Source organism: Sapajus apella, unplaced genomic scaffold (assembly GCF_009761245.1).
Source record: "Sapajus apella isolate SASKATOON/1434 unplaced genomic scaffold, GSC_monkey_1.0 scaffold56, whole genome shotgun sequence".
In the NCBI taxonomy this organism is placed as follows: Eukaryota; Metazoa; Chordata; class Mammalia; order Primates; family Cebidae; genus Sapajus; species Sapajus apella.
Genome location: NW_022436996.1, coordinates 510,552 through 524,714, shown reverse-complemented (window position 1 = coordinate 524,714; position 14,163 = coordinate 510,552). Strand labels below are relative to the sequence as shown.

Genomic DNA, 14,163 nt, shown 5'->3' with positions numbered 1-14,163 from the left:
TGATTTTGTCATGTTAGCCAGGGTGGTCTCAAACTCCTGACCTTAGGTGATCCACCTGCCTTGGCCTCTCAAAGTGCTGGGCATGAGCCACTGCACCCAACTGGCTGCTTCTATTGTAATCTGAACTTGGAAACACCTTCCTACTTTAAGGCACAGGACAAGAACCCACATGTACGAGCTAAGAGCTGCACTTCAAATTTACCAAGTTAATTAATTTTCCCTTCACTGGCTTGGCTCAAGGTAGAAAAGATAAAATTCCCTTTTCTTAAACTGATTAAAACCGAAAATTAACATTTTGAGAACAATGTCACTGGGACCCTGGAGTGCGAAGCGCCTGGGAGGTACTTCGGTCCCTCACAACCACCCCCTTTCCTTCCTTCCTTTTAAAGAGAATGGAGATGGCTACTGGAGGCAAGCACCTCCGGACCTCCAGCCCCTGAGGCAGCTCTCTGACTCCCCTGCCTCGGGCAGGCACAGTGCTACTCCACTGCTTCCTCTGGGCTTTGTACCTTCAGTTGTGTCCACTCTGCCTCAGGGCTTACACAAAGCATTCCATCAAGCAAAATATGCGTGGAGCAGATGACACACAGGACTGCAGAGCTCAGATGAATGGGATGTTGGTAAAAATTACTGGCTGCTACAATTTCGATGAGCACTTCTTTATAGATTATGACAGAAGACTTTCAGCATACCTAATTTAAAAAAAAACCTTCAAAATTCTAATAGCATGGGAAAGCAACTAGATTTAATGTTATTATCTATCTTCCATAAATATCATAGTTAAATGTTCTGTGTGCATACAGGTTCCTATGTGTCTTTAAACGTATTCATATGCTTCCCGAATAACCCTATATACTAACATTGGAAGTGGTGTATAAAGAGGCTTTACAGTCAAATGCCATCATGTAGAAGACAGATTATAGTCTTATGATTACATGAAATGTGCTGTGAAGCTACAGACCCCATTATAAGTAAACCCATGGTTCAAAGTGTAAGTTATACAAGGAAACAAAATCACGGTCTGCTAGAAGGAAGAGGTGGGTGGAGACAGCCACCAGCCTCTGCCGCAGGCACTTTGGTTTGTTTGGTCATGAGTTACCCACAAGTCACATAGTTCCATGAAACAAGCTAAGAGCTCTGATTTCAATTACAAAGCTGTATTTTCCTCAGACATTTATACATAGCTTTAAGATGTTTTCATGGCTACAGAAGCCATTTTCAGCACAGAGCTTACAACATACACTTAATCATCTACATACGTGCATTCTTTCTTTACAGACACCACAGCCTATGACACTGCAACAGAGCCTCACCTCACAGGAGGTCTGGGGGCCTCTTAAGTACATAAACATGCTTTCAATAGTCTAAACAGAATAAACATTGCATAACAGCATCCTAACATTAAGGTTAGTCGTGGCATAAAGTGAAGCAGCTAGGAAGTGGCTGTTGAGAGCAGCAGGGGCTGTGCTCGCAGCTGTGGCACCCTCAACCCTGGTGGTGGCCGGTGCACATCGGCTCACAGTTCCCACATCCTATGTGTGACGTCACACTAGGTGTTCCCAATAATGAGAGATCGAGCTTTCAGTTTCTAATGCAATTTCCTACTACGCATCCCAATCTACCTCACAACCTTTAAAAGGACAACATGCACTTTCTTTTTTTTATAGGCTGGGAAGACACTGAAAATTAACAATGCTCATGACTATTTGGCAGTAGCTTAATTGCTAACATTGAAAGTCTGTTCTTATATTTTAGGAAAAGAACAAGGTGTCTGTATACTGTTTCATAAGTAAGTTATAACAGCAATTAAAATAAACTTAAGACATTTCATTTTTACGTAAGAAATTTCAGATTAGTACAATATAATTTATGAACCATGACAATTCTCTTAATATCTTATATTACTCAGTTATAAAACATTTTTCCTTATAAGCCCTTCAACTTACTTCTCAATAATACATCCTTGTATTTATGAAAATGTTAATATTTTGAATACTTTATTTCATCATTCATAATGGGCAGAAACATACTAACATTTAATCTTTCAGCTTTTCTTTTTAAAAAGAAATGCCACAAAATAGGTCACTGAGAACTTTTTGCTGCAAAGAGGAAAATGATTATTTGTCACAAGAATTTATTAAGTTTTACAAGAAAATATATATTTCCTTGATCTATTTTCTTTTGCATTTAAACCAGCATGTAAAGATTATAAAAAATATAGTCTATTTACATGGCAAAGTATACTGAGTGATATATAAACAAGGCCATAATAAAGCACAGACACATCCGCCTCCTACAGACACGGCTGAGCAGAGTCCACAGACACAAGAGCTATCATCACCCTATTGCACATTGTAGGAACTGGCGAAATCCTAGAGGAAATCCAACATATAAAATTTAACCATAATATTGGCCAAATTTGCCTAAAATGTCAACAATTTTATAAAACTATTAAGGTATGTATAACTAAACACATGAAATTATAAAAATAACATTGGTGTGTTCCGGGTAGAGGTGGAGGTGCTCCGCTGAAGAGGGGCCTCCCTCCCACCTGGTGCGGCTATGTCATTGCCTGAGGCCTCGTCCCGTCTTCCGTGAGGTCATACCTGAGAAAGACAGTGACGGGAAGGTGGTGACACACGCAGGGCCAAGTATGAAAAGTCCGTCAGATGCGTGTTGGGTTCTGCCCCGTCTGTTGGGGACACTACCCACCGGGCCCCAGAAGGCATTTTTAGCTACAGGCTGGGGTTCTCTTTCAGCAGCAGGGACACTCACCACTGGGTCCAGCCTTTGGCAAGTTCTTCAGATGCCAGAGCAACCAATACCTGTGGGTTTTTAAAATAGTAGTCTGTTAAAGTAGCCTGGGCTGGGGGCACTGGCTCACGTCTATAATCCCAGCACTTTCGGAAGACAAGACAGGAGGATCACTTAAGCACAGGAGTTTGAGACCAGCCTGGGCAAGATAGTGAAACCCTGCCTCTACTAAAAATTAAAAAAAAAAAAATTATCTGGGCATGCTGGCATGCGCCATAGTCCCAGAAACTCTGGAGGCTGAGACAGGATTGCTTAAACCCAGGTATTCGAAGCTGCAGTGAGCCATGATCATGCCACTGTGCTTCAGCCTGTACTTCTAGAGACCCTGCCTCCAAAGAAAGAAAGAAAAAGAAGGGAGGGAAGCGGGGGGAGGAGAGAGAGACAGAAAGAAAGGCTAAAGCAATGTCTTTTAGATCTTTAACCACCTCTTCTCATCTCTCTAATTGTCTGTCTTCATCTAGAATATGGACTGTCCTTTTTTGGAGATTCCTTTTATTATTACTATTTTTGAGACACAGTCTCACTCTGTTGCCCAGGCTGCAGTGCAGTGGCACGATCTCGGCTTACTGCAACTCCCATCTGCTGGGTTCAAGAGATTCTCCTGCCTCATCCTCCTAAGTGCTTGGGACTACAAGTGCATGCCACCAAGCCTGGCTAATTTTTGTATTTGTAGTAGACGGTGTTTCACCATATTGGCTAGTCTGGTCTCAAACTCCTGACCTCCCCGTCTTGGCCTCCCAAAGTACTGGGATTATAGGCGTGAGCCACCATGCCCGGCCCGGGATCTTATTTTTTCAGTCTTTTCTACCCCTGTGAGCACCTGTAATCTGTATGGGTGACTATATCTAAGAAATCCTTCATGCAACCAGCAGTCTTAAAATTTAGCTATGATGGACTATCAGTGGAGAAGACTCACAGGAGTGTTAGCCCACGTGCCCTCCACGACAGCACAGCTGACAAAAGACGCCTGTGACTCAAATCTCCTCCTCCCTCGCTGAACCCTACGTTCACTCTTTTTTTTTTTTTTTTTTTTTTGAGACAGAGTTTCACTCATGTTACCCAGGCTGGAGTGCAATGGCGCGATCTCGGCTCACCGCAACCTCCGCCTCCTGGGTTCAGGCAATTCTCCTGCCTCAGCCTCCTGAGTAGCTGGGATTACAGGCACACACCACCATGCCCAGCTAATTTTTTGTATTTTTAGTAGAGACGGAGTTTCACCGTGTTGACCAGGATGGTCTCGATCTCTTGACCTCGTGATCCACCCGCCTCGGCCTCCCAAAGTGCTGGGATTACAGGCTTGAGCCACCGCGCCCGGCCCCGTTCACTCTTAAATAACCTATACCCACGTGCCAAAGTTAAATGTGAATATGAACAAAGACTGGAAGAAATGCAGATCAATAAAGCCGATGAACTTCAGAAAAAGAGCAGTGCCACCAGTTGAGGAGACAGAATTGTAAGAGACTATTTTCCTGTGTATTTCCCTTCAATGTGATACTTGAACAAAAATTTGAATACTTAAAAAAAAAAAATCATCTTTTCTTCTACTAGAAGTTCATGGTATTAGTACAATTAATGAATCAATAATCTGAATAGGTAAAAAAATTAAAATAACTTAAAACATCTTCAGAAAGCACAGATGTTTTAGTTGACTGTCTTTACAGCCCAGAATTTATAAGCAAGCACGGACCTGGTAAGCTCGCCCTTTCCGCTTACACAGATATGGTCTGAACACACACTGCAGGTAAACGTTCAATTTTTACAAAGCGCCGGAACTGATGGAGGATTCGTTGTGGCACTTACTTTGCCAAGGAGCCCTTTGTCTTTGGACAGGAAGCCGCCACTGTTCTTCACGGCGACGTCGAGAGTTCTCCTTTGCACCTCCGGTAACGAAACACTGAAATCAAAGCTGAAACAGGAAACAAGAGCCTAACTTAATTTTATCCATTATTCTGCTCTTTTTTCTTATAACTAAAAATGTCATTTCTGCTCACGAAACCATTCCAAATGTCATGTTTGTTTTCTATTATAAAACTGAGTTCTTCTACTAAATGTTTTAATCTGGCATTTCAGGAAGACTCAAAAACCAACATTTTTTCATTTCCCACACATAAGCAAAGGCTCTGGCATCCCACAGATATCTGGGTCCCACTGTCCCTGGCTCACTCGTGAGTGGGTGAGGAGCATCTCTGAACACGTCTGACTCTTCCTGGGGGTTAAAATATGGGACAGTGTTGACACAACAGCAATTCCAGAACAGCCCACTCACATAGGCTTTCCAGTCACTCTGGTTTAGCCTTCAGGCCCTTTCTCCACTATCTCCAATAAAAAAAGTTCGTGCTTGCAGCTTTGCAGGAGGGAGAAGGCCTCCGAAGCACTCCTGATGCTCAGCCGGATGCTGCACTAAAGCGTCTGTAGGGCATCTGCTGGGACTGGGGGTGCCTGCCCCAGGCCACAGAGCTGGAAACCCAGATGGGCATGTGGAGTCTCCAGATGGTTGATGCAAGCCTGCCAGTTTCTGATGTGTGGTAAAGCTACTGATATGAAAGTACAACGAATGAGGAGGATGTTTAAAGATGAAATGTAAACTGAATTAACAAACAGCAACACCATCCAACTGTATTATCATTTCCCAAAACATGGGTGGGTTTTGAAGCACCAGGGACAATTATGCAAGATACCAAATTGGTATAGATTGGTGGCTCTTTAAGTTGGGGCCAATGATCCTTGGGGGGGGGTCTCTGAGACCCTCTTAAGAGGTCACCAAATCAGCCTGACCACAGAAGCAGACTCCAGCCTCTTACGCCAGACCACTAAAGAGATTAGCAACAATGCAGAACAGTATCATCCTTTTCATTATTATGTTTTCTGTTTTTGGAAATACAGCTGTTTTTCCAACATGTCATATTTTAAGATGTTTGGGGCTTACTGTTACTTTAAAATAAAATTAAAAATATATGTATCCTTCAATTCTCAGTTTTAATTGATAACATAGTTGTTACCCCCAAAAATGAGTTCTTCAGGGCCATCGATAACTTGATCTTTATTTAATCATTATTCTCCCTGTCCACAGGGTTTATAATTTAAATACGTTTAGAGCTTCTACATGAAGTTCAAAATGCTTACTTGTTTTCAGAAGTATGTTTGCTAAAATTTGGTTTCTGACTGAACTTCTCAACAGCTGATTTATGAGCTCTAGTCATGGGCCTTCTGATCCGTCATTTCAACCAGGCATCCTCAGTTGGATAAAATATCGTACCTTTGATCAAACACTGGATTTAATGTTTTCTTTGACACGTGTGTTTTCCTCCTTCCTGATCGCCTCTTGTCTGGTAATAAATACATGCGGACGTAGGGGTCAGAGCCGTCTTCAGAGAAGGCAATGAGGTTTCTTATAACACAAACCGAGAAGACTACGTATTAGGATTCAGAAAGAGAGAATTAGCAGCACATTCAGATGTGCTTTATTAAGCTCTGATTTCATATTTATCCAAAAACCGAGAAGCAACAAGGAACAGAATGCATGAAACACTTTTGCCTCCCCTGACAGCTGCCTGGTGGCGTCTCTCAAACTTTTTTGTGGCTTTCAGCGGCGACTTCTGCTTCCATTTCTAGAGCCCAAGAGTTTGGAGGACATTCTAGGTCCTTGGTCTCTGCTTGTAACAGAGTGACAGCTGTCTTTTCACAATGCTTCTGCTGACTTCTCTCTCACAGCCAAGCAAGCCAGGCCCCCAGGAGTTGCCCACGGACCTGCCTGGGCTGCCTGCCTCCTTTGCAATAAACATGGTCAAGTGGCCAGTTAACACGGGCCCCCACACTCTTCACTTGCTGACTGAATCCAAAGTATAATAGGGATTGTTTTGCTAGACTCCTCTAAAATCGTATCCCCCATGGTTATTATCTTAGTGGCAAGAACATATGAACTTCTCAAGAGTGATTTGTTGAACTCTACAGTTATAGCATCTTTCCAAACGGCACTAATTTTTCCTGTTTCCTACAGCTATTTATGAACTCCCAATTTTTATATCACATTTTAAACCACTAATGGGACAGAGAAAATTGCATAAAAGGAAAACAGCTCCTAAGCCCACAGTACCATTGTTAACCAAATGCAATTAAAGCAACAGTGTCACCTGACTTTATACTTATTAAAATAATATAATGACCAAGTTAAAGTTTTCCTGGTTAGGCCAGACATGGTGGCTCATGTCTATAATCCCAGTGCTTTGGGAGGCCAGACCAGCGTCTCCACAAAAAAATTAAAAATTAGCCAGGCCTGGTGGCTTCCACCTACAGTCCCAGCTACTCAGGAGGCCTGGCCAACCCAGTGTCTACTAAAAATACAAGTTAGCCAGGTGAGGTGGTGCACACCTGTAATACCAACTACTTGGGTGACTGAGGCAGGAGAATCACCTGAACCCAGGAAGCGGAGGTTGCAGTGAGCTGAGATCGCACCACTGCACTCAAGCCTGGGTGACAAAGTGAAACTCTGCCTCCAAAAAAATATATACACACACATATATATATTCCTCCTATTCTAAGCTACCCATTTGTATCATATGCTACTGTGCTGAATACTGCAGACAATTGTGACGTAACACATTCATGTATTTAAACACAGAAAAGGTATAGTAAAAATATGGTACAATCTTAGGGGACCGCTGTACGTTGATGACCAAAACATTGTCATGTGCCGCGTGAGGCAGTGACACCCCTTATGAGCACCGGCTCTAGGGGTCTAATTGCTTTGTCCTTTCGAAATGAAACATAAATGGCTATTTGGTAATCCTAGAGGCAGATGTCTGCGTCATCCTATCCAGCGTCTACACTCAGCAGCTCAGCAGCGGGCGCTTGGCGACCCGGCTCCCACCTGCAGGCATGCACAACCACGATCAGCTTGTTTCTCTGCGAGCTGTGCCGGATGGTCAGCTGGATCTGCCCCAGTGGAGACTGTCCCAGGGTCGTCCCACTGTGGGAAAAGAGCAGAAAGTCACCAGCTTGCCTGAGACTGGAAAACGCTGTGGCTCACTGGTCCAACATACACAATAAGATAACTTCATTCTGATAAAAAAAAGTCAAATTACCCATGAACTTAAACATCTGAAACTTCTGGGTATGAGTCAACCAGATGAATATTTCACGTGAAGGCTCAATATAAATTCATTATTCAAAACTGACAGGTGTTTTTGTTTTTTGAGACAGCTTTGCTCGCTGTCCAGGCTGGAGTGCAATGGCACAATCTCGGCTCACTGCAAACTCTGCCTCCCGGGTTCAAGTGATTCTCCTCCCTCAACCTCCCAAGTATCTGGGATCACAGGTGCCCGCTACCATGTGCAGCCAATTTTTTGTATTTTTAGTGGAGACAGGGATTCACCATATTGGCCAGGCTGGTCTTGAATTCCTGACCTCAGGTGATCCGCCTGCCTTGGCCTCCCAAAGGGCTGTGATTACAGGCATGAGCCACCAAGCCCAGTCAACTGACAGTTTTTAAGTTAGGGCCCTCAGAACTAAAAATGAAATCCTAAGCCCCCACCCCACCCCTAGTAAGTGGACGCAGGGGACCCCAGAGAAACCTTAAACATTGAGTTCCTGACCACGACGGGATAGGAGGTTACACCCCACTCTCTGCAGTTTAGACACAACAACTGACCAGTGTTAATGCTACAACAGAGATCCGAAGACTGAAGGAACGCACTCTTTGTGGCAGTAAGATACCAGGCTACAAAGAAGACCTGGGGCCATCCCAGGCAAGGGTAAGAAAGAATAAGCTGGGTTCTACTTGGCACAAGGCGTCTCTTTCTCCAGCAGCTAAACAAGCACCCACCTCAACAGCAGCAGTGTTAAAGTAACCACACCTTGTCCTGGTCCAGATGCTGACTCACTGACCCCTGCTCCACCGTGGTAACGCAGCTTTGACTGACAAGAGGCTGATTTCAGAACTTTCTCCTGATGACAGACTCTGAACACGGACTGCTGCTGGCTGTTCTACAGAGGCTGTGCGCTCTGTGGCGGTCACAGCTCCCCCTGGAACCTGCTGAGGACGTGTGCTCTGCACCCAGCTCCCACCCTATCCTTCCTCCTCCAAGGTGCCTGCTTCCCAGCCTGTCAGGCTGGCTGGTCTGCAGCCTGCAACTCTATTAAGAAACAGTCTCCTAGGCTGGGCGCGGTGGCTCACGCTTGTAATCCCAGCACTTTGGGAGGCCGAGGTGGGTGGATCACGAGGTCAAGAGATCGAGACCATCCTGGTCAACATGGTGAAACCCCGTCTCTACTAAAACTACAAAACATTAGCTGGGCATGGTGGTGCGTGCCTGTAATCCCAGCCACTCAGGAGGCTGAGGCAGGAGAATTGCCTGAACCCAGGAGGCGGAGGTTGCGGTGAGCTGAGATCGCGCCATTGCACTCCAGTCTGGGTAACAAGAGCGAAACTCCATCTCCAAAAAAAAAAAAAAAAAAAAAAAGAAACAGTCTCCTTTCTAATGTGCAGATCTTATGATTCACCAATTGAGCGCCCGAGGTTAAAGCCACAGTGTCCTTAATACAAGCATCAGCTCTGTGGTCCCTGATAAGTTTCTAGCCTGTCCTACCTAAATCTGCGTGTCCCGCCTCAAAGCCTCATGCAAGCCACGCACTCCCTTTCCATCTGATGAGACTGCAGCACGCTTCCTTCAGTTTCTCTCTGCTCAAGGAGGGAACACAGATCCACGAAATGACAACTGGTCTTGTTCCGTGGCCCCTGAGATAATTTCTACTTCCTGAGTAGGGCCACAGAACAAGACCAGTTGTCACTGAGCTCCCGAGAAAAAGTGGTTCCTTGTTTAAAATTCCATTTCCTTTTGGAGCAAGAGAGAAAGAATGTTTTCTTTATTCCAAAATAGTTTGGACATGAGAAAGCACGAAAGAAAAAAGTGAGTGTGGCTTGGAGGAGGGTGGCTGTGCCGGCCCCACAGTCTGCATGTGCTTTTTCTAACGGCTCAGAAGCAAACATGCTTCCACCTTTGCCTCCGTTTCTTTTACTGTTTTCTTATCACTCAACACACCTCTTATAACAACACACAGGGAGAACTATTTCAAAGGTCAATTTTGTTTCTTCCACCAAGAGGAAAAGGTTAACATCTGAAGCTTGTGATAACTACAGGTGACTTTTTCCTCCTATCTAAAGAAACCTTAACACACCTATGAGTCATGGGGCTTAAATCAGGAACTCACACAGACACATCCGAAGACAAACCGGGCAGTGGTGAGGGGATCTGACTATGTGGAAGAGCAGGCTCTGTCTCCACGCAACGGGAGGCCAGGGCTCCTCAGGCAGCGCAGCGAGGCCTGCAGGCCAGCTCTGCGTCTGCCTTCCTAGGAGGAGCCCAGGCACACAGCAGTGTCCCAACACCGCCTCTTGTCTTTCTCTTTCCTATTTGTGAAACCTATTACACCATCATGTTCTCATCTTTAAATGATTAAATCCTTGAAAATGGCAGGTTTCATTTCGAAAGTCCGAGATGCAGTGAGCACTAACAGTAGCACACTCTCAAGTTCTTCCAGTTACCATAAGATTACGCCAATTGAGGGTCAGGCACGGTGGCTCACGCCTGTAATCCAAGCACTTTGGAGGCCAAGGCGGGTGGATCACCTGAGGTCGGGAGTTCAAGACCAGCCTGACCAACATGGTGAAACCCCGTCTTTAAAAAACAAAAAAATAAAAAAAAGATTACACCAATTCAGTGTGCAAGGTTAAAACCAGTGTCCTTATTATAAGCAGCAAATACCACAGGGCCTGGGGTCTCCTAGCTCCCTCCCCAAAGCAAGCTGGCCTTGTGTTCTGCTGCATTAAATGCGCTGATGGTGAGAAACAACATGGTGGCACTTAGTTACTTTTCCAGCTGCCTCAGCCTTTGCCGCAGCTCCTGCGTGGCGATGGGGAGCGAGATGTCTGAGGCGATGCTGGGGGTGGGCTCCTTGACCGAGATGTGGCCTGGGGAGCCCAGGAGGCTGGAGGAGCTTCTGCCCAGGTCCTGCAGCCCCTGAGGGACGGCCTCAGGGGGCTGGGCCTTTTCTTCCACACCAGGCTTATCACCGCCCCCAATCACTGGTGTGGATGGAGCTGTGTTGCTTCCGCCAGGACCTGGAGACCCAGATATATGAGATCTGACAGATGTTTTCCTCCCCTCTTTGGACACCGAGGGCCGTTTGACTTGAGCCAAGTGCTGGTGGTCTGGAGGCCTCTCTCGCTTTTCGAGATGGAGCACCTAGAGGTGAAGATGAACATAAAAATTAAACTTGGTGACACTGGTAACATCCGAACACTGGAACAGCTTGGGATGTCTTTATCTGCAAACGTTTAACACTTAGCTCAAAACTTTTTTTTTTTTTTTTTTTTAAAGGAAAGTGTAAGTAACCAAAATATCACTTCTGTGATGCAAACACCATTTTTCCCCTAGAGATGGGTCTTGCTAAGCTTCGCAGGTCGGAGTGTCATGGCTGTCCACAGGCACAATTGTTGCGCATTATACCCCAAGCTCCTGGCCTCAAGAGATCCTCCCCACTCAGCCTGCCAAGTAGCTGGGGCAACTTCAATGCCTGTGTCTTCAGGCTCTGATGGCAGAAAGCGGGTGGCAGCAGTGACAACCCTGCTCTGAAGAGAAAGCCAGCCCCCTGAAGCTAACCCTCTGTGGCCACACAACCTGAGCAGAAGCTCCTCCAGCCTCCCCAGGCCATGTCTCAGTGAAGGAGCCCCCCACAGCACTTCTGTGTATTCCTGTAGTCTCTTCCGTTTGCACGTATTTCTACACAATTGTGGGACAATGTTTTTACTGCAAAAGCCCAGAATCGCGTTTCCTAGACAGAAAACCAAATCCACCATATTCTACATAGGTGGTTTCCACGTGGAGCCTCCAGAGGAAGGAAGGAAGTCCAGAACCTCTGCTATCCAGTAAGATCACCCCAAACAACCTGGCATGAGTGCAGGAGCAGGGAGTATCCACAGAGCCTGGGGTCTCCCAGCTGTGTGAGCACAGGAGCAGGGCACCCACCAGGCCTGGGGTCTCCCAGCTGTGTGAGCTCAGGAGCTGGTCCCAGGCTGGCTTGAGCAGAGTGTATACCTTGTACAGGTACCCACAGGGCCTGGGGTCTCCCAGCTGTGTGAGCTCAGGAGCTGGTCCCAGGCTGGCTTGAGCAGAGTCTATAACTTGTAAATTGCTCCACTTTGGGGTGACTGTGATGCCTGAAGTTTTTTCTGCTTTTAGGAAATAACGCTGCGGTGAACATTTTTATGTTCCTGGTCTCCCCATACTTTGTATCACCAAAACAAAAGTCAGGTTTTTAGAAGAGAAGCTAAGGAACCCTCAGATGAGTGGCTCAGGGATGCTGCAGCTCCCTGTGGAGGGGTGTGTGACACCCCCAGTCTCTGCCAGGAGCAAGGAGGCTGTTCCCGTTGCCCCCTCAATAGAAGACATCTGTTTTAATTTTCTAAAAAAGCTGGCACTTCATTTTAATTTGCATTTCTTTGATTCATAAGTTTTAGTATTTCTCCATTTGTTTGCCAGTTTCACTTTCAACAGTTCCTTAGCTATTTATAAATGCATCGTGGTTTATTTGCGACAAAAAATATTTTTTTCCTTTAAGTCCTACTATCTTGTGGAGTTTTACTAAATTCTCCTGAACAACCTTTGAAAATTTAGCCTTAGGAGAAAACCTTGTTGATACCAACAGTAACACTTCTTGGGCCAACCAAAGGGAAACGGTAAGGTTGCCTGGGCTCACAGGACAGCACTTTGAGTAGCCGTAGGCCAGCTAAGGAAACCTGGAAACGTGGCCTGTTCTATGGCTGGGTCCAGCCTGTGTCTTCTCCCTGGCGCCCTCTGATGCCCCAAAAGCATCTCCTCCCTACGCCGGCACCCTCCTATGGCCCAGAGCTGCAGCTGACACAGAGCTTTCTTCACCTGCCTCATGCCCAGGGCCCACCAGCATCTGCCTCCCCATCCCCTATGGTGTTTACTGCAGGACAACACGATACCCGGAGGGCAATCTTCATCTTGATAGTGCTGTTTGGACCCGAGTTGCTGAGCTGGAAGCGCTGATTCAGTGTCATGTCCTCACTGGTGAGCAGCTGGCTGAGGGGGATCTTCAGGTTCCCCAGTGAACACTGGTGCTGCTCGTCTCTGACCTGCAAAACACAGGGTGGAAACGCTGGCATAACTAGGATATCTGCAGGACCGTTCTATGTTTTCTAAGCTCCTGACCCTTTGTCCTCAGAGATAGGAACTCAGAAAACATAGAAAGGGGCCAGGCGTGGTGGCTCACGCCTATAATCCCAGCACTTTCGGAGGCCAAGGCAGGCGGAGCACCTGATGCCAGGGGTTTGAGACCAGCCTAGCCAATATGGCGAAACCCCATCTCTACTAAAAATACAGAAAAAATAGGCAAGGGCTTGTAGTCCCAGCTACTTGGGAAGCTGAGGCCTGAGAATCACTTGAACCTGAGAGAGGAGCAGGTTGCAATGAGCCAAGATCGCACCACTGCACTCCAGCCTGGGTGACGGAACAAGACTCTGTCTCAAAAACAACCAACCAACCAAACAAACAGCTGAACTCAAATGCCTGAAGAACAGAGAAAAACTAAAAAAAAAAAAAGAAAAAACAAATGTAAAGGTCCACAGACAGTATTAGTCTGTAAGAAAGATATTTTTAAAAACCCAAACATATTTCCGCCATATTCTCTTAAGTAGTGTTTCCATAATGACTAACATGGTACAAAATTTCCTAAGAAAGACACAGAACACTGTTAACAAGCAAAATATCTGCTATTTCCTCATTATAGATTATGATGAGTACAGAAAGAAATGATACAAAAATGAGAAAAGCAATAATGACAATAATGACCAATCAGTTAGGAGAACCCTGGGTTAACAGGCAATAGTCTACCTGTCTTTAACCCCTGGGAAATTGGTGGAAACACATTCATAACACTGTATAAAGTTTCTACTGATGACATTTATGGAGATAATACATTTCTAAGTGTCTTTTAAGCTTTCCCTATTCAAAATCCACACTAAAGACAATTTGCAGCATTTGCTTTAAATTCAAGGCAATTATTCCTTTGCTTTAAAAAGTAGAGACAGGGGGCCGGGCGCAGTGGCTCATGCCTGTAATACCAGCACTTTGGGAGGCCGAGGCGGGCGGATCACGAGGTCAAGAGATCGAGGCCATCCTGGTCAACATGGTGAAACCCTGTCTCTACTAAAAATACAAAAATTCAGCTGGGCATGGTGGCACGTGCCTGTAATCCCAGTTACTCAGGAGGCTGAGGCAGGAGAATTGCCTGAACCCAGGAGGCGGAGGTTGCAGTGAGCCGAGATCG

General features: G+C 45.7%; 1 protein-coding gene across 7 annotated transcripts in view; it reads right to left on the bottom strand.

Moving 5' to 3' along the window:
• Positions 1–1,136: 1,136 nt before the first annotated feature.
• Positions 1,137–14,163, bottom strand: part of ESYT2 (extended synaptotagmin 2) — a 101,051-nt gene continuing 88,024 nt past the window's right edge. For 6 of the 7 annotated variants that reach the window (XM_032244863.1, XM_032244864.1, XM_032244866.1 and 3 more), the window contains 7 exons: positions 12,821–12,970; positions 10,681–11,054; positions 7,682–7,780; positions 6,071–6,202; positions 4,615–4,720; positions 2,776–2,825; positions 1,137–2,606 (listed from right to left, as the gene is read on the bottom strand). In XM_032244863.1, coding sequence (XP_032100754.1) covers positions 2,561–2,606; positions 2,776–2,825; positions 4,615–4,720; positions 6,071–6,202; positions 7,682–7,780; positions 10,681–11,054; positions 12,821–12,970 — 957 coding nt within the window. In that variant the 3' untranslated portion in view covers positions 1,137–2,560. The remainder of the gene's footprint in view (positions 2,607–2,775; positions 2,826–4,614; positions 4,721–6,070; positions 6,203–7,681; positions 7,781–10,680; positions 11,055–12,820; positions 12,971–14,163) is intronic. The other variant, XM_032244865.1, reaches the window with a different exon arrangement.